The following is a 20,321-nucleotide window of genomic DNA, read 5'->3' as shown; positions in this document are numbered from 1 at the left end:
TCACACCCCCTCCAGCTGAGAAAGACCCAAAAAAAGGAAACCAGCTAATTAAACAACATGTGCACAAACCTCTTAAGACACAAAAATCTAATTCTGTTCTTAAAAAAGGTAAATTTTATTTTAAAAAAAGAAAGAAAATACATCTGGGAACTCAGGCTATTGCTAGATTTTAAAAGAGCAATTACAAGGATTAAGCACCAAGAATAGCTTTCTTGAGATCGAGCTTAAAGGTTACAAGCAAAACAAAAGCACCTGGGGTTAGCACAGGGGAATCCACAAGCCATAACAAAATAAAAGGGATAAACCTAATCATGTCTTCCTAGACATTTCCTGATCTACTTACATATCTGGGGTTTTAAATGAGTAGTTTCTAGGTTTGATACTGATGATTTTTTCATACCTGGCCCCAAGCTTCTTACAGCATAGCTGCTGCCCTGTCCAGCTCACCCCAGGAGACCAACAAAAGACAGACAAAAGGGGAGTCTTTGTTCAATTTTTAAAAGTTCTAGCCTTCCCATTGGCTCTTTTGGCCAGGTGCCCACTCACTTCCTTTTACCTATGCATAGCAGTGAGACTTTTTAACCCTTTACAGGTAGAGCAATTAGAGAACAGCCACTAAGAGGGATTTTATCGCTACTGGCTGGCTGGGTGTCCATAAAAGGGAGCTATCCTCCGCCGTTTCATTTATCACTATGTCATACCACTCTATCAATAAACCCAGCCTCAAAGGACCCAGGAGGTTCAGCCCAGTGTAAGGGTGCCATAAAATGTGTACAGAGGTTTATACACCTCTCCCCTTCCCTACTGCCAGTGTTGAAGAGAAAGAGAATGTGGGCAGGATGCCAGGCCAATCCTGGGTTACATTTTTGGCTCCTTGTGGGATGTACAGGACAGTATAAATTAGATCAGTCAAATATCCGGTTAGACACAAATAAGTGGCCTGATTTTTCAGAAGCACCAACAAATGCAACTGTAGGGAAAGGGTACTGCAGGTACAGAGCAGGCCTCTATTATTTAGACACCTGAGAATGGATTTAGGGGTCTAACTTTAGGCACCCAGGTTTGAAAGCCTTAGGCCATAGTAAATGCACCAACAAACAGTGCTAGGTACACACAGTGGCCAGTCTCAAATGCAAGTCTGCCGATAGATGTACCTTATAAGGGATACTGTTATGTACTTCCTATTAAATTGCATACCCATTCTTAAGGAACAGTAAGTACTTTACCAAACAAATTCTGTCAACAGGTGAATAAACTAATTTCCCATTTGCATGTGTCTCTTACAGGAAGAGAATTAGATGCCAACAAAAGCTTTTACCAGCCATCAGTGTGAGAAGTGAGCCTTCCTGAAGGTGTAGCACCAGCTAGCTGCTTAAGGATTTCCCGCTCTCTTGGAATTAAACCCAAGGGACAGAGGATGTCAGAACAGTCATAGGTGAACTTTGAGAGTCTCCTCTAGAAGGCTGTCTTTGGGGGACCCACAGCAAAGGATATGGATCTGTAGGGAACAAAAGCCGCAGTCCCATATGGTGCCACAGTGGCAACAGTAGCTGTTTCACATACACATAGAGTGTTGCTGCTGTTGGCTCTTCTCTCCCGGGATGGGCAGGGAAATCGCTCACATGCAGGGATGGAGTTAGAGTTCCTTGGAGTAACTAACTCCCACATGGCTTGCTGTTCAGATAGACACTGGGCTCTGAAAGGAGCATGCTACTGAAGGCAAAGGCTTCTTTGGCCCTGTGCCAGGAACTCCCTCTCCCACGCTCTGGGCCCACATTGCCACTGATGTGGGGCAAAGGGGCATCCTGAGGGGCGGAGGAAGCAAGCATCAGAGTCATATAGGTCCACTAGCATCTGCTCCTCTTGAATTCTCTTAGCAGAGAGGACTCTATAGCCCTAACGTATTAAGGGTATTGAAATCTCAGCCTAATTGAGATTTTTTTGTTTTAAGTATATTTAAAAATAAATGAGGACGAGAAAATATTTTGTGGTATTGAATGTCAGACTGAAAAGCTGCAGCAAGTCTATTGTTGCCATGTTCAAAGACTAGCTGTGCTATCTCACAAATACATTTCTATTAAAGCAAAACAGAGGATTTGAGGAGGAGAAACCGTTTACCTTAGATATTTCAAAAAGAACCTAGTAATAAAGATATGAATTATTGTAGCCCACAAATCATAAAATTCACACAGGTGGTTACATTTGCCATCAGCCCATAAAGCAATTAACTAAAGTATTAAAATCCTGGGGGTTGAATCAGTAAGTGATGGAGTTCTCTTATGCAATATCAATTAGCTCATTCGAATTATGCTCATCCCTTGCCATATCCTGTTCATTGAATGGCTGACTAAATACTTCTATAGGAAGGCAGGATTGTCTGGCTATGTAGACTCCCTCCTCAGGCCCTACGCTACCAGCACTCCCAGCTACCTTCGAGACACCACTGACTTCCTGAGGAAACTACAATCCATCGGTGATCTTCCTGAAAACACCATCCTGGCCACTATGGATGTAGAAGCCCTCTACACCAACATTCCACACAAAGATGGACTACAAGCCATCAAGAACACTATCCCCGATAATGTCACGGCTAACCTGGTGGCTGAACTTTGTGACTTTGTCGTTACCCATAACTATTTTACATTTGGGGACAATGTATACCTTCAGATCAGCGGCACTGCTATGGGTACCTGCATGGCCCCACAGTATGCCAACATTTTTATGGCTGACTTAGAACAACGCTTCCTCAGCTCTCGTCCCCTAACGCCCCTACTCTACTTGCGTTATATTGATGACATCTTCATCATCTGGACCCATGGAAAAGAAGCCCTTGAGGAATTCCACCATGATTTCAACAATTTCCATCCCACCATCAACCTCAGCCTGGTCCAGTCCACACAAGAGATCCACTTCCTGGACACTACAGTGCTAATAAACGATGGTCACATAAACACCACCCTATACAGGAAACCTACTGACCGCTATTCCTACCTACATGCCTCCAGCTTTCACCCTGACCACACCACACGATCCATTGTCTACAGCCAAGCTCTGCGATACAACCGCATTTCCTCCAACCCCTCAGACAGAGACAAACACCTACAAGATCTCTATCAAGCATTCTTACAACTACAGTACCCACCTGCGGAAGTGAAGAAAGAGATTGATAGAGCCAGAAGAGTTCCCAGAAGTCACCTACTACAGGACAGGCCTAACAAAGAAAATAACAGAACGCCACTAGCCGTCACCTTCAGTCCCCAACTAAAACCCCTCCAACGCATTATTAAGGATCTACAACCTATCCTGAAGGATGACCCAACACTCTCACAAATCTTGGGAGACAGGCCAGTCCTTGCCTACAGACAGCCCCCCAACCTGAAGCAAATACTCACAGCAACCACATACCACACAACAGAACCACTAACCCAGGAACCTATCCTTGCAACAAAGCCCGTTGCCAACTGTGCCCATATATCTATTCAGGGGACACCATCACAGGGCCTAATAACATCAGCCACACTATCAGAGGCTCATTCACCTGCACATCCACCAATGTGATATATGCCATCATGTGCCAGCAATGCCCCTTTGCCATGTAAATTGGCCAAACTGGACAGTCTCTACGTAAAAGAATAAATGGACACAAATCAGATGTCAAGAATTATAACATTCATAAACCAGTTGGAGAACACTTCAATCTCTCTGGTCACGCGATTACAGACATGAAAGTTGCTATATTACAACAAAAAAACTTCAAATCCAGACTCCAGCGAGAAACTGTTGAATTGGAATTCATTTGCAAATTGGATACAATTAACTTAGGCTTGAATAGAGACTGGGAGTGGCTAAGTAATTATGCAAGGTAACCTATTTCCCCTTGTTTTTTCCTACCCCCCCCCCCCAGACGTTCTTGTTAAACCCTGGATTTGTGCTGGAAATGGCCCACCTTGATTATCATGCACATTGTGAGGAGAGTGATCACTTTGGATGGGCTATTGCCAGCAGGAGAGTGGGTTTGTGTGTGTGTTGGGGGGGCGGGGTGAGAAAACCTGGATTTGTGCTGGAAATGGCCTAACTTGATTATCATACACATTGTAAGGAAAGTGATCACTTTAGATAAGCTATTACCAGCAGGAGAGTGGGGTGGGAGGAGGTATTTTTTCATGCTTATTGTGTATATAAAAAGATCTTCTACACTTTCCACAGTATGCATCTGATGAAGTGAGCTGTAGCTCACGAAAGCTTATGCTCAAATAAATTGGTTAGTCTCTAAAGTACCACAAGTACTCCTTTTCTTTTTGCGAATTCAGACTAACACGGCTGTTACTCTGAAACCAGTTAAATACAACGTGGAACAGATTGTTTAGCACAAGTAGTTAACACATATTTCAAGGAACCATTCAAGATGAAACAGCCTATTCATACCCTCTGGTCATAGGGAGGAAAGGGGGAAGGGAAGCAGCAAAGGGAAGGGATTAGTGGGTTATAGATTGTTGGAATAAACCATAAATCCACTGTCTTTGTTCAGTCCATTATTTTTGGCATCTAGCAGAGTTATGAATTTAAGATCCCAGGCTCAGCTTTTGAAAGTGTTGCGTGGATTTCCTTGGAGGATGAGGGCGGATAGGTCACCACCACTGTATAAACTGTCACAGCACCGCTTAACCTGCGCAATATTGACATTGTCCAAACAAAATCCCGTGGTTCATGACATCAGGGATGACTGTCCTGGGCATGTTCCACTTTGATAGTTAAGTGGAGGTAAAGCAGAGTAGGGAGTCAAGAGGAAAGAAGAGTTATTTTCCATAACTCCGGAGGTGAAGCATTGTATTTCCTGTTCTAGCCCGGTCAGGAGTGCAGAATTGATTTCAGGATTGGACAAGGAAATACACCCATTTGTATACCTCCACATCTAGTTCAACTAAATGCTGATCCAAGCCTCTCTTGGTAGAGAAAGTCTTTTTGAAGTTTTATAAGCTCCTGAAGGATTGGGGCAAGCCTATCCAGATCTGAGAAGGCTTTGTGCAGGTCCAACTCGTCTCCTGGATATTACCGAGCCCCAGAGAGTTATCTTGGTTCCTAACCAGATTTACCTTTAAAAAAAAATTGAGCCACCACAAAGGAATTTGAAGTGTTTTCTTCTCTCCTCTACTAAAATTAAAAGCATCCCCTTAAAAGGGCTGAACTAATCCAGGAGCTTCAAGTGGCTAGTAATTATCTTTAAAACATCTAGCCCAGATTCTCAGATGCTGCATCCCCCTGCCCACATATCACATCACAGAGCAGAGTCGGTACCTAAAACCAGCACTGTCAACTACAGCAGGATTGCCCTTGGATAGGAGGATTTTCTGGCAGCCAATGTAGCAGCAATTAGGTCCTACTATGCTCAGAGCTACCCTCTGCTGTCTGATCCCTGGCTACTCTAAATTACAGTATAGCCAATCCAGGATAGAGGGAGTACAAAAAGCACCTTTTCTCCACAGTTGCTCTCCCTTAACCAAGGCTCTACCCCCTTCAACCAGTGTTACCACACAAATGAAAATGTGCTCTTAGAGGAAAACAATGAAAAAATGGAACAGCTGTTCTAGGTATTGATTGGCTCTGTGCTGTGAGCCAAAACTTTATGTTGTCAGCCATGCTGTTTACGCTTCTGTCACACATTTAAGGACTACTTTGTAGTGTGCTGGTGTTCTGCCGCTATCCCTGAGACAAAAAGTAGTTCTCAAAAAAAGCTGGGTATAGCATGCAGTGAATACACAACACACACACAGTGGAAATAATATATTATCTCAGCAGAGGCTGTTGGCACACACATCACAATGCTCATCTTCACACTAATCACATCAAATATTGCTTTCAGTTTAATTACTTCCATCCAACTCCTGTAGCTGTTGGTCCATCCAACTCCTGTAGCTGATGCAGCTTCAAGAGGCAGAGCTGCAATTTGAAGGCTCGCCTCAACGAGAGAAAGAATAAGTGACCACCGCCAAAAAGCAGCAACTATTTGCAGGGTCCTGGTGGAGAAGGGATGACTGCAGTGGAAGCAGAATGATGGGGAATTTGTGCTGGAGAATTTGAATTGCTTTAGGAGAAGTGACAGGAGACTGGAAGCAAGTTAAAGCTTTCCCGTGGCGGGGATGACTGCAGAGCAAATGGGAAGTAGTCCTGGAATTGCCAGTGTAAGTGGCAGGACAAGACATGAGTAATTCCCATTGATTTCACTGGGAGCTTTTAGTCTCCTGCACCTGGAGAAAGAAAAGGAGGACTTGTGGCACCTTAGAGACTAACAAGTTCCTTTTCTTTTTGCGAATACAGACTAACACGGCTGCTACTCTGCACCTGGAGAATGAGTCCCCTGAGTTCAAAGAGAAGAGCAGAGCTAGTGACAAAATCTACCTTGTGTGTAGTTTGTCTCACTATTGATTTCTTGTCTGGGTGAGACTGGATGTAAACAGAGAGGACATCTGTCAAAGCAGCACTACTGCCAGTAGGAAAACATTGTGTCATTTCTTCCGTTTGAAATTCTCTTATTACCATGATTTATTATTTACTTTGTCGTAGCACCTAAAGTGTTCTGGGTGCTGTGCACTCATATAGAAAGAGTTGGCCCCTGTCCCAAAGACCTTATCATTTAAAAAGACAAAAACAAACAAGTGGAGGTTGTTAAATAACCATGCATGATGCTTTACAGCATGACGCTGCCCCAAGGCACATATATTCTAAGGCTTTGTCTACACTGGCAAGTTCCTGGGCAGTAAAACAGCTTTCTGTGCGGTAACACCCGAGGTGGACACACTGCCAAGCCACTTAGTGCGCAGAAACTGCACAGTTGTAGCACTCTAAAAAAACCACCCCAATGAGAGGCGTACAGCTTTCTGCACCACGGCAATTACAGCGCTGCAATTGGCCTCCAGGAGGTGTCCCACAATACCTGTTCTCACCTCTCTGGTCATTGGTTTGAACTCTACTGCCCTGCCCTCATAAGAACATAAGAATGGCCCTACTGGGTCAGACCAAAGGTCCATCTAGCGAAGTATTCTGTCTTCTGACACTGGCCAGTGCCAGGTGCCCCAGAGGGAATGAACAGAACAGAGCCATCCCCTGTTGCTAATTTCCAGCTTCTGGCAAACAGAGGCGAGGGACACCATTTCTGCCATTCCTGGCTAATAGCCATTGATGGACCAATCCTCCATAAACTTATCTAGTGCCCTCAGGTGACGAACTGTCATCCCCACCCCATACATTCCTTTGCAAATTTGAAAATCCTCTTCCTGTTTGCTCGGTGGTGCGTGCAGTGGTTTCAGTGCATCTTTCCGGGTGGCCATGCCTGCTCCACACACCAGGCGATCCCCCACTTGGAGCAGTGCCGAGCTGCTAGACCTCATCAGCATTTGGGGAGAGAAGACTGTGCAGTCCCAGCTGCACTCCAGCCATAGGAATTATGATACCTATGGACAGATTTCATGATGCATAATAGAAAGGGGCCATGACTGGGACATATTGCAGTGCAGGGTAAAAGTAAAGGAGCTGTGGAACACCTACCACAAGGTGCGGGAGGCAAACCGCCACTCCGGTGCTGTGCCTACAAGCTGCCAGTTCTACAAAAAGCTGGACGCAATATTCGGTGGCTACCCCACCTCCACTGCGAAGGCCTCTGTGGATACTTCGTTGGCTCGTGTGCCAGTCGAGAGTGGGCCAAGCCAGGAGGAGGAAATCTTGGATGAAGAGGGAGATGGAGACCCAGAGGCAGGGGATGACTCGGAGGCCAGAGATGCATGCAGCCAGGAACTCTTTGCTACCCTGGAGGAGCCTAGCCAGTCACAGCAGTCAGATCTTGGCGAAGCGCAAGCAGGAGAGGAGGCCCCTGGTAAGTGGATCCGATTTGGGGAATTGCTGAAGTGAGTTATTGTGGGCAGGAGGGTTGCAGAAAGCAGGCTTGTCTCCCACCACATGCCCAATCTGAGTGGTAGAACAGGCTGCTGATAGACTCCCTCACTTCATGGGACTGTCCCTCAGAGATATCCAGGAAACTCTCATGGAGATACTGGGCAATCCATTGCCACAGGTTCCTCGGCAGAGCTGCTTTGTTTCTTGCCCATTAATGGTAACTTTCTCACGCCACTTTACCATCACGGAGGGTCGGGGGGACCATTGCCGCACACAGGCAAGCTACATAGGGGCCAGGACGGAAGCCGCAGGCTTGGAGAAGACCCTCCCTTGATTTCCTCCTCAACCTCAGCAGAGAGATATCTTCCACAATGATCACATCCTGTGGAAAGTGTGGGGACAGGAATGATTCTCAACCCCCACCCCTCCCTACACTGCTGGCTCTCCCCAAGAGCCATGTGCCCAGTGTACAGCAGGGTCCAGGAAGAGTGGTTTACCCTGCCCCTGCAGCTACTCACCATTTTGGGGGTCTTGTGGCTCATGTGTGTTTGCCTGGGGTCAGTCAGTTAGTGACAGGTGTGTGAGTACTGGCTGTGTTTTAAAGCACTGAATCAGTTTTGTCTGAGTTACAAACAATACTGCTTCTGTAAAATGTTGCATTTAAACTTCACAGAGATGATCTTGGGAGCCCAGCCTTCCTCTTTGTTATCAGCGGCAGAACGGCTGTGCAGAATTAGAAAGTGGCCAAGAAGAACTAAGGGGGATTTTCTCCGTGAGGTTATGATGCACTCCGCCGCCGAGAAACAGGAATTGAAGGAGTGGTGGGACAGCAAGAAGAGGGACCAAAAGGAGAACGTGGCACGCCAGAAAGAAGCCATGGAATGGCTCTTAAATGTTATGGAGCACCAAGTGGACATGCTCCAGGTGATGCTAGCTCTTCAATCCGAGCAGCTTCTTGCCCGTCCTCCCCTGCAGCCGCCGTATCAAAACTCTTTCCCATGCACCCCCACCACCACCAACACACTGTTATCAACCTCCTGGCTCCACTCTCTACCTGCAGCATTCCACTCCTCCCTCATCACAGTCCAGCACTGTGGACTCCCACTACCCACTGCACTCAACACCCATCCCTCTGCAGTTTGGCCCTGCTGAAGTACAGCACCCGCTGCATTGTACTCCAAAAGAGAAGGTTGGGTATGATTCCTGGTCATACACAAATCTGTATCCATCCTGAGACCCCTCCTCCTCTTCAGACCTTCCCTTCTCCCATCCCTCACCCTGCTGATGAATTTTTTCATTTGACTCTCTCCTCCGGTTGTTGTCCTTTAATAAAAGAATTATGTTGGTTTGAAAGCAATGTTTATTCTATAAAGTGAAAGCAAAAAGAGCACTGCAAACCAACATACAATTATGTTAAGCCCCCTTCTTGCATCATATGCACCAATCACCTCCTAGCATTACCAGCACTGCAATCCCAAGCATAGCAACAAATATTAGTGGCTTTCAGCTTCAAATTGCTGCCTGATCCTTATGGCCCTGCACCCCTCTAATAGCCCTGGTCTCTGGCTGTTCAAACTCAGCCTCCAGGTGCTAAGCCTCTGCGATCCAGCCCTCAGTGAAGCTTTCACCCTTCCCCACACAAATATTATGGAGGTAAAGCATGCAGCTATAAGCATAGGAATATTGTCATCAGCAAGGTCCAGCTTCCCATACAGGCATCACCAGCGGGCTTTTAACCGGCCAAATGCACACTCAGCAGTCATTCTGCATTTGCTCAGCCTGTTGTTGAACCACTACTTGCTGCTGTCAAGTTGCCCCGTGTATGGCTTCATAAGCCATGACATTAAGGGCTAGGCTGGGTCTCCCAGGATCACAATGGGCATTTGAACTTCCCCTCTGGTGATCATCTGGTCCAGGAAGAAAGTCCCTGCTTACAACTTCTTGAACAGACCACTGTTCCGAAAGATGTGTGGTTCATGCACCTTTCTGGACCAGCCAGCGTTAATGTCTGTAAAATGACCACAGTGATCCACAAGTGCCTGGAGAACCATTGAGAAATACGCCTTGCGATTAATGTACTCGGTGGCTAGGTGGTTCGGTGCCAGAATTGGAATGTGCATGCCATCTATTGCCCCTCCGCAGTTAGGGAAGCCCATTTGTGCAGAGCCATCCACAATGTCATGCTCATTGCCCAGAGTCATGGTCTTTTGGAGCAGGATGCGACTAATGGCCCTGCACACTTCCATCAACACAAGTCCAATGGTCGACTTTCCCACTCCGAACTGGTTAGCAAATGATCAGTAGCAGTCTGGAGTAGCCAACTTCCACAGTGCAATCACCATGCGCTTCTCCAGCAACAGGGCAGCTCTCATTCTCGTGTCCTTGCACCACAGGGCTGGGGCAAGCTCATCACACAGTCCCATGAATGTGGATTTCCTCATGCAAAAGTTCTGCAACCACTGCTCATCATCCCAGATGTGCATGATGATGAGATCCCACCACTCAGTTTTTGTTTCCCAAGCCCAAAAGCGGCGTTCCACTGCGGTCAGCACCTCCGTGAATGCCACAAGCAATCTCGTGTCGTAACTACTACGTGTGGTGAGATCAATATCACACCCCTCTCGCCTTTGTAGTTTAAGGAATAACTCCACTGCCACTCATGACATGTTGGTCAGAGTGAGCAGCATACTGGTCAGCAGTTTGAGATCCATTGCTGCTGCCTGAAAGAAGCAGGGCACGCAGTACACAAACCATTGAAAGATGGCACCAAATGCTGATGGAAGTACAGGGATTGCTGGGATGCGAAGCAATGCATCACAGGGCATTGGGACAGGACCCAGGATGCCCTGTGACCCTTCTGCCCCCGCCTTCCCACAAGTCTTAGCAGCAGAAGAGAAAGAGATGCTTTGTGGGATAGCTGCCCAGAGTGCGCCACTCTGAATATCACTGCAAGTGTCACAAGTGTGAACATGCAATTGCGCAGGCAGCTGTCAGTGTGAATACACAACAGCAGTTGCCCTTTTGCGCAATCTGAGCGGCGCTGTAACTGCCGACACTGTAACTTTGCCAGTGTAAATGTGCCCTAAGGCTCTGATCCTACCAAGCTTTACACACATTTAACATTAAGCATGAGCAGTCCCACTGAGTTCCTGATCAAGCATATGCATAACTTTTGCAGTGTTGCCAACTCTCACAATTTTATTACAAGTCTCTTGGTATGTAGGGGGTTTCAAAGCTCAGCTCTGGGAGCCATTTCATTTCAGAAGATTCTCAGCTTCCATTAAAAAAAGTAAATTGCTAGCCCTCGCAGTTATGGAGAAAAGTCTGGAAACATGACCCGAAAGACATACAATCCAGAAGGCAAATAAAAAATTCCCCCAAATTTTAAAATCCTATGATTTTTAAACCAGTCTCCAGATTTTGGGGGCCTCACTCATGTTTTCTGAATGCTTGGGATTAACAATGCGGCATAAGTGTTTGAAAGTTCTGGGCCTAAAACAGTCACAATGCAGCAAGCGATAATAAACAGAGGGTGGGCCATTCATGGCTGAGGATAGATCAGAGGTCTGTTCCAGCAGTTCCTATACCTAATGTGTATCTTCATTCTACATTATGGCACAGTAACAGCACAGCAGTCAGCTACCCTGAGACATTTTCTAAAACAGCATAGAATGAGGACATTAAGGGTACATCAAATAACTTCCCCTTCCATTCCCCTTCAAAGCTTTGTTTAATTATTAATACTCAAATCAATGTGCCATGATTGGAGAGTAAGAAGGGGAAAACACAACAGAGACTCTCTATAGGGAAGAGGGGGAAATACAGCAGCTCTCAGTTAGGAAATAGTCATGTTAGGGGTTGGTTACTTGGCCTTGCCAAAGGACCAGCCCCAGAAAGGCATGCTGGGGAAAAGTTACTATGCAAGGGCTACCCTTGCCTTCTTTGGTGGTGCCCCGAGGTCAGAAGAGGCATAGAGACTGCTGGGAAATCCCCCCCTGCCCCCCATGTAGTGGCTCTGTTCTGCTGGTGTAGAGGTGGTAGGATCACTCTGTGACAGCATAGGTGCTGACATCTAATGGTGCCGTGGGTGCTCGACCCCCCCTCTGCCGCCAGCCCCACCCCGACTCCACCCCTGCCTCGCCCCTGCCCGCCCCATTCCAACCACTTCCCCAAAGTCCCCACCCCAACTCCGCCCCCTCCCTGCCCCTATTCGACTCCTTCCCCAAATCCCCCTCCCTCCTGGAGCTTGCTACAGCTGTTTGGCAGTGGCAACCACTGGGAGGTAGGTGGAGGAGCGGGGACACAGCATGCTCAGGGAAGGAGGCAGAGGAGGAGGTGAGGTGGGAGGAGCGGGGCGGGGCGGGGAGCTTGGCTGCCGGTGGGTGCAGAGCACCCACCAATTTTTCTCTGTGGGTGCTCCAGCTCCAGAGCACCCACGGAGTCGGCACCTATGCATGACAGCCCCATGTCAGAAGGAGGGCCACTGACAAGAGTGCAGCTAGTCACTAGTGCACTAGCTGGCTAGTCTTCCTGTGGGCCCCAGCCAGCCTCGGCAAGCAGAGCAGAAATCAGGGCTTGTGCTGATTCCAGGTGGCCCCTCTCCCCCTCCTTCTTCTCCCAACCCCACTCCCATCTCAGCAAGGGCAGAGCTAGGCAGGCTCCAACTTCCCCTCACAGTCAGGGCATGACACACCCCAGACCTGAGCAGCGTTGTCCCTGTGGGTCGGTCAGAGGTGGTGGGCAGTGTAAGGGGCTGAGCTCTAAGAGAGACACTGAACTCACTAACCCAGGTAACATTTAGATCAGGACAGCAATAGATTCATGACCCTTTCCTCTGGCTCCTCTGCCCACAGGTGGAGTTTGGGGGTGGCATGAGTGTGCAATGTAAGGACAGGAGAGTGCTGTTCCCAACTTGCACCTCTGAGGTAGGAAGTCAGAATTTTGTTTAAACAGAGAGATTAACAGGTGATTAAGATAAGAAAGGGCTGTTAGAATGTTTCCTAAAGTTAAATGATCTGTTCCAAGCTTGGTGAACTGCAAAAAGTAAGTCGCCTAAATGATAGAAAGTAATTGTAGATTTTTCTACAATTGTTTCAATTGTTGTATTCAAGGGGTGGTAACAAAGTTACTAATATCTTTCTTTGAGAAGATAACTGACTTTTTTAGACAAAAGAAATGCAGTAGATCTAATCTACCAGGATATCTGTAAGGCATTTGATAGAGTTCCCCATGGGAAATTATGAGTTAAATTGGAGAAGATGGGGATTAATATGAGAACTGAAAGATGGATAAGGAGCTGGTTAAAGGCGAGACTACATCAGGCGATACTGAAAGGTGAACTGGCAGAATAGAGGGAGGTTACTAGTGGAGTTCCTCAGGGATCAGTCTTGGGACCACTGTTAATTAACATTTTTATTGCTGACCTTGGCACAAAAAGTGGGAGTGTGCTAATAAAATTTGCAGATGACACAAAGTTGGGAGTTATTACCAATAGGGAAGGGAACTGGAATACTATACAAGAAGATCAGGAAGACCTTGTAAACTGGAGTTATAGAAATGGGATGAAATTTAATAGTGCAAAGTGCAAGGTGATGCATTTAGGGACTAACAACAAGAATTTTTGCTATAAGCTGGGAATTTATCAGTTGGAAGTGACAGAAGAGGAGAAAGAGCTGGGTTGACAGCTCATAGTCATCCTGTGATTAATGTGATGCAGCTGTGAAAAAAGCTAATGCAGTCCTACCATGCATCAGGTGAGATATTTCCAGTAGAGACAGGGAAGTGTTAGTGCCATTATACAAGGCACTGGTGAGACCTCATCTGGAATACTGTGTGCAATTCTGGTCTCCCATGTTTAAGAAAGATTAATTCAAACTGGAATAGGTACAAAGAAAGGCTACTAGGATGATCTGAGGAATGGAAAACCTACCTTATGAGAAGAGACTCAAAGAGCTTGGCTTAATTAGCCTAACCAATAGAAGATTGAGGGGAGATATGATTGCTCTCTATAAATATATCAGAGGGATAAACACCAGGGAGAGAGAGGAGTTATTTAAGTTAAGCATCAATGTGGACCCCAGAACAAATGCATATAAATTGGCCATCAACAAGTTTAGGCTTGAAATTAGGTGAAGGTTTCTAATGATCAGAGGAGTGAAATTCTGGAGCAACCTCCCAAAGGGAGCAGTGGGGGCAAAAAACCTAAATGACTTCAAGAATAAGCTTGATAAGTTTATGGAGGGGATGGTATGCTAGGACTGCCTACAGTGGTGTGTGACCCACTGGTGACTGCCTGTAGCAAAAATCCCCAATGGGTGGAGACAGGACACTAGATAGAGAGGGCTCTGAATTACTACAGAGAATTCTTTCCCAGATATCTGCCCACATGGTCACCATATCTGAGGTCAGGAAGGAATTTTCTCTCTGGTCAGATTGGCAGAGATAGTGCGGGCGGGGGGTTCACCGCCTTCTGAAGCCAGGGGCATGGGCTCACTTGCAGATTTAAACTAGTGTTGTCAGGGTTCCCTCCCCTCTCTGAACTCTAGGGTACAGATGTGGGGACCCACATGAAAGACCCCCTAAGCTTATTTCTACCAGCTTAGGTTAAAAACTTCCCCAAGGCACAAATACTTCCTTGTCCTTGGATGGGTACTGCTGCCACCACCAAGTGAGTTGGACAAAGATTCAGGAAAAGGACCACTTGGAGTTCCTGTTCCCTAAAATATCCCCCCAAGCCCCTTCACCCCCTTTCCTGGGGAGGCTTGAGAATAATATACCAACCAAATAGGTAAACCAGATTCTTAAAAAAACAGAACTTTATTATAAAGGGAAAAAAAGTAAAAGCAGCACCTCTGTAAAACCAGGATTGAAGGTAACTTTACAGGGTAATCAGATTCAAAACACAGAGGATTCCCCTCTAGGCAAAACTTTAAAATTACAAAAGACAACAACAACAACAACAACAAAAAACAGGGATAAACCTCCTTCTTAGCACAGGGAAAATTCACAAGCTAAAAAGTAAAGATAATCTAACGTGCCTTGCCTTATTTACTTACTCTTTTTGTAATATTGAGACTCGTTTTAGGATGGTTTTAGGAGAAGGAGTTTTCTGACCTGTTGCTTCTCTGCTTCCCCAGGAAACACCCAAAGAGCACAAACAAAGCCTTCCACCTCCCCCCCCCCCCGATTTGAAAGTATCTTCTTTCTCTGTTGGTCCTTTTGGTCAGGTGCCAACCAGGTTATTTGAGCTTCTTAACCCCTTACAAGTAAGGGGGAATTCCAAGCTACCCTTAGCTGTATGGTTATGACAAGTGTAAATGGTGAATTCTCTGTAACTTGATTTTAAACCTTTAAACCACGATATGAAGACTTCAATAACCCAGCTAGAGGTTAGGGGCATAGGCGCTGACTCCATGGGTGTTCCAGCCCTGGAGCACCCATGGGGGAAAAATAGCAGCCAGATCCCCCTGACACCTCTAGTGCCCCCTGCCTGCCAGCGGCCCCACCGATCAGTTGTTCTACGCTGTGCAGGAGGCACTGAGGGAGGGGGAGGAGTGAGGGCAGGGTGCGCTCAGGGGAAGAACAGGGTGAGAAGAGGTGGAGTGGGATGGAGCGTGGGCGGGAAGAGGCAGGCAGGGGCTTGGGGGAAGGGGTGGAGTGGGGCAGGGTGGGCCTAGGAGGAGGCGGGGGCGGGGGCTCGGGGAAGGGGTGGAGTGGGGGTGGGGGCTGCGGCACAGCCAGGGGGTTGAGCATCCCCTGGCACATTAGAAAGTCAGCATCACTGGTTATAGGTCTATTACAGGAGTGGGTGGGTGAGGTTCTGTGGCCTGAAATGTGCAGGAAGTCAGACTAGATGGTCATGATGGTCCCTTCTGACTTTAGTAAGAGTATCTGAGTAAGGCTATACATTACAATTTTCAATCTAACCTATGTCCCACAAGTGACTTGCCACAAGATATCAGAACACGTTCGTATTAGAGCTGAGTGGGTCTAATATTTATTTAAATTTCTTTCTTGGTATAGGAATTAGATACAATGCTCCTGTCAGATATTTCTAAGTTATTATCTGCAAAAACACTAGAGCTTTCAGTTGCCTAAGTAGCCCTTGGAATCATGGATAAACTTGCGACACCCCTTCCCCCAATCTGAAATGGCAACCCTGTGTGCAGTCACGGAATTGCCCCCCACTCCCAGGTGTGGCCCTGTTGGCCTGACTGGAGTCACCCTCCCCACCCCAAATATAGAAGTCAAACTGCGCCTATGCCTCAGCCTGTCACCGAGGCAGGGATTACCCAGCGCAGGAGCTAGCTGCGGAAGGCTCTCACTGGTACAGGTCTGGTGCCTGTTAGAAGCGGTTGCAACAGCATATTGTAAACCGTACCTTAGATTAAGAGACTAACAGAAGCAAATTACATAGTGAGGTCATAACCTTAGTCACCCCCACACAACCTGGGTGAACATGGTGCTTAGAAACTTCTTGTTTTCTAGTAACAAGCCCAGTGCTGAAAATGGCATTAGAGAAAAGCTAGGCCAAAAGGCTGAGTGGTAAACAAATGAAAACATTTAGTCCCAGAATAATAGTGAGGGTTATACTGATCCTGGGAAGCTATTCCACAGGGCAGAGTCAGCAGGGGAGAGAGTTACACCATCTGCAGTTTGACTGTATACTGGCATAGAAAGGAGGCTAGTGTTAGATACAGGGAAAGACACAAGGTTTGTGAGAGAGGCTAGAACAAATCAATGGAGGATTTTACATACGTTTAAATTGAACCCTAAAATAAATGTGGGGCAGTGGAAGTATCTGCAGCTGACATGTGGCCCTTTGGTGATTATTTTAGTTAGTTGGTTTTGGTTTTATTTTATTGTAAATATCCTATGAGGTTACAGAGCAGAAATACTGGCAATACTCGTCATATAAACTTCAGGCAGGAGTATTATTACAGAGAATAACCTCTACACTGTGTATGTAGGAGCGAAGAACCAGACCCTGCCATTCTTACTTACACTGAGTACTGCCCTACTTTTGGAAGAGTTCCACTGAATTTAATAGTACAGCTGTGGAGTAACAGTGCCAGAATATATCCTGAAAAATTTAGGGGTGAAATAATCAGGAAAATGACAAGAAGTTATAATTAACATGGTGCCATGTAAACATTTCCATCCTTCTTTTAAATGACTATAAAATATTGTAGCCCTGTGACCAACTGTCTCCACTCCATTCAACCCCAGCCTGAACAGAATGGACAATCAAGTTCTCAGTGTTCCAAAAGCACTGCCAAGTGTTTCACAGAATATCAGGATTGGACGGGACCTCAGGAGGTCATCTAGTCTAACCCCCTGCTCAAAGCAGGACCAATCCCCAATTTTACTCCAGATCCCTAAATGGCCCCCTCAAGGATTGAACTCACAACCCTGGGTTTAGCAGGCTAATGCTCAAACCACTGAGCTATCCCTCCCCCTTTTAAATATGCCCAGCTGGCTCCCTTTTAAAATATATACAGTTAAAAGTAAACCAAGACTTGAATTGCTATAAGGGTCTATTTAATGTTGAAAGGATTATACTAATTGCTTTTACCTTTCTTTTCTCCAGGATTGGGTTCCTTACCAGAGTCTTTCATTTCTACTTAATTTCTTTCTTATTCACTGAGGAGGATGGATTATAATACCTCTAGCTCCAAATTTTCTAACTACTCCTATTTAAACCTTTCATCTATATCTGAGGTACAGGCTCCAAAAGCTGCAAGAGCCCTTGACTTCTCACATAATATTACTGAAAAAATAATCAGAAAAGACTTTGAAGGGTTTGGTGCTCTGCAAGTGTTAGACATTTCCTACAATCAGATTCAGGAAATTGAATCTGGTGCCTTTGAGAATCTATTCAACCATATTTCTGTAAATCTTTCATTTAACAACCAGTTGCATGAAATTCCTTATCTTGCACCTCATCTAAAATTCTTACAAATACATGAAACCTCAGATTTTCCACAACATTTATAAATATTTTGAAAGATCATCAGAGACTGCTTTGAAATCTTCTGTGTCAGCTGAAAGGTTGCAATATTCCAAAGGTTCATCTGGCTTGTTAAATGTTCATTCTAAGTTCAGGTGAAGCGTACAGGACTTTCAAAGACTAGATAAAAACATAACTGTGTTTCCACCTTCTATGATAAGGCATGCTTTCTGTCAAATGCCAAAATATGGAGTGTTTGATCTTTCAAACAGTAAACTGTCTAAGGAAGATCTGACAAGAAAAAACGTATGCCATGTCAGTCTTTGCAAAGATCAGCTGGACAGTATTTTAGAGCTGAACATTAGTTACAACAATCTGGAAATTGATCTCTTGTCACTTTTTATCCTTCTTCTTCCAATGGAAAACGTACAGTCTATTGATGCTAGTTACAACAAAATAACAATTAGCAATGTAGATATTGGAAACATTTGTCATTTCACATCCAGCAAGCTTTTGTTTTTAAATATCAGTAACAATCCCATAAACAACTTAGATACTATATGTCTCCCTTCAACAATTAACATAATTGATTAGTCTTTCACAAGCATAAATCAAATAGCAAAAGTTTTGGTGCAAAATTGTTTGATTAAGAAAAGATATATATTCAGGGAAATCAGTTCATCTATACTTGTGATCCAGACAGCTCTGGAACAGTTGTAGACAAAACTGAACCTGGAAGTATACATATTGTTGCAATTTCATATATTAAAAGACAAGAAGGTACACCTATAGAAAGCCTGCCAGAGAAAGTAAATCATTTAGAAATGTCAAACTGTTCTATTGTAGAACTCCAGTAATTTGTCAGTAATGTGCAAGAATTGCTATTTTTAGACCTTAGCAATAACCCCATTTCTAAATTTCCCTGACTTATCAACCGCTCTGCAGCATCTGGATTTAAGCAACAGTGACATTAACATAATAAAAAGAAAAGGAGTACTTGTGGCACCTTTTGCGAATACAGACTAACACAGCTGTTACTCTGAAACTTAACCTTTCTGGAAATCTAATAAACCAAATAGATCCTATCAGTCCAATTATTTTGCTCACTAGTCTAGACATCAGTCAAAATTTAGTATCAGAGATTTCAGATCATTTTGGAAGATTTCTTCCAATATGGAAATATTTTAATTTATCTGGGAATAAGATCTCATTTCTACAAAGTGGGTTGTTTCTAGAATCTTTGATTAAGTTAGATATTAGCAACAATGCCATTAGTACAATAGCGGAAGACATTCTGGGGAGTCTGACAAAATTAAATGTTTTAACTGTTGAAGGGAAACATTTTTTCTGTAACTGTGACTTGCACTGGTTTGTGAATACATATATCCATAGACCAAATCTGCAAATAAATGGACAAGAAAATCTAAGATGCAGTTTTCCACCAGATAAAAGGAGTGCATCGTTCCATTGGTGTTCAAATGGCTATTACAGCTTGTACAGACATATAATCTATGTCAGTAATAACAGGCTTATCTGGCATTTTGATGGACCCTGGAATGTAAAAATGGGCTGGAACTGGTGCATGGAAAAAATGAAACAATGCAAAAATAGGCCAGAAAATAAGTTGTATGATGCCTTCATTTCATACAGTGAAAATTATACAAGTTGGACTAAAGAGAATTTGTTGGAAAAACTAGAAATGAATGGGTTTAAATATGTTACCATGAGAGAGAGAGAGAGAGAGTTCAAACTGGGGCATCTGGTACTTGGTAATATTTTCTATTGCACAGAGAACAGCCATCAGGTCCTTTTTGTTTTCTCCCCCAGCTTTGAAACGGCTGCTGGTGTCAATATGAACTGTATTTTGCTGAACATCAGGTCCTGAATGAAAATGAAGATTCTCTCATTATGGTTGTGTTGGAAGACCTCATACCCAACAGTGTACCACAGAAATTCAGCAAACTCAGAAAACTGTGGAAAAGGAAAACCCATTTAAAATGGAGGCCAGAGGAACACAAACAGAAAATATTCTGGCACCAGCTCACAGGTGCCTTAAAAACATTCAACGACCCACTTGCTTTGAAAGCAGATAATGGACTGACAAAATATATGTACGAGATGGAATGTGACTATTAGAATACATTAAGCTTCTGATGTAACATTTGCAGTCAAATAAGGCATATTTGCATATTTAATTTCAGGAAAGCTTTCCATTTACAAAATAGGAATTAAATCTATAAACTGATCAGTCCAATGAGAGATTATTAACCAGTTTGTGCCATGTACATTCATTTCATCTTGAAAAGAAGCTATCATGTGGAATACCGAGGCTTTGATATTATCAGACAAAGTCATGATTTCTTAGGGTTTGATAGTCTACAATTTTAAACCTCGTCAGTGGTTCAGGAAATATAGTGGATTTCAGCAAAGAAAAACTTGAGTCATATCATATGCTGTAAATATCTTTTCAAAATCTCCGGCGAAC

General features: G+C 44.7%; 2 protein-coding genes and 1 pseudogene across 3 annotated transcripts; all 3 read left to right on the top strand.

Annotated features, from left to right (window-relative positions):
• Positions 1 to 601: 601 nt before the first annotated feature.
• On the top strand, positions 602 to 19,685 carry LOC140909587 (uncharacterized). Of its 2 annotated transcripts, none has more exons than XM_073339177.1 (2): positions 602 to 3,862; positions 19,664 to 19,685. In XM_073339177.1, the coding sequence occupies exon 1, from the start codon at positions 2,308 to 2,310 to the stop codon at positions 3,556 to 3,558; it is 1,251 nt and encodes a 416-aa protein (XP_073195278.1). In that variant the 5' UTR covers positions 602 to 2,307; the 3' UTR covers positions 3,559 to 3,862; positions 19,664 to 19,685. The 2 variants fall into 2 exon arrangements, with proteins under 2 accessions (XP_073195278.1, XP_073195279.1); XM_073339178.1 differs by lacking the exon at positions 19,664 to 19,685 and having other exon boundaries at positions 602 to 1,435; positions 2,364 to 4,241.
• Positions 6,693 to 9,195, top strand: LOC140908836 (uncharacterized). Its single transcript, XM_073336721.1, has 3 exons — positions 6,693 to 6,708; positions 7,478 to 7,867; positions 8,561 to 9,195. Exons 1-3 carry the CDS (start codon positions 6,693 to 6,695, stop codon positions 9,037 to 9,039), a joined length of 885 nt encoding a protein of 294 aa, XP_073192822.1. The 3' UTR covers positions 9,040 to 9,195.
• On the top strand, positions 17,539 to 20,081 carry LOC140909583 (toll-like receptor 2; annotated as a pseudogene).
• The last annotated feature ends 240 nt before the right edge of the window (positions 20,082 to 20,321 follow it).

The sequence above is a fragment of the Lepidochelys kempii genome, chromosome 3, assembly GCF_965140265.1.
Source record: "Lepidochelys kempii isolate rLepKem1 chromosome 3, rLepKem1.hap2, whole genome shotgun sequence".
NCBI lineage: Eukaryota > Metazoa > Chordata > Testudines > Cheloniidae > Lepidochelys > Lepidochelys kempii.
Note: the sequence above shows the minus strand (reverse complement) of the source record. Positions and strands in the feature narration are given on the sequence as shown.

Excerpts from the sequence above, each read along its gene's own strand:
- LOC140909587 (XM_073339177.1), top strand. The coding sequence starts at position 2,308 with ATGCTCATCCCTTGCCATATCCTGTTCATTGAATGGCTGACTAAATAC.
- LOC140908836 (XM_073336721.1), top strand. Across the intron at positions 7,868-8,560 it reads AGCAGGAGAGGAGGCCCCTG|AGATGATCTTGGGAGCCCAG; the intron begins GTAAGTGGATCC and ends TAAACTTCACAG.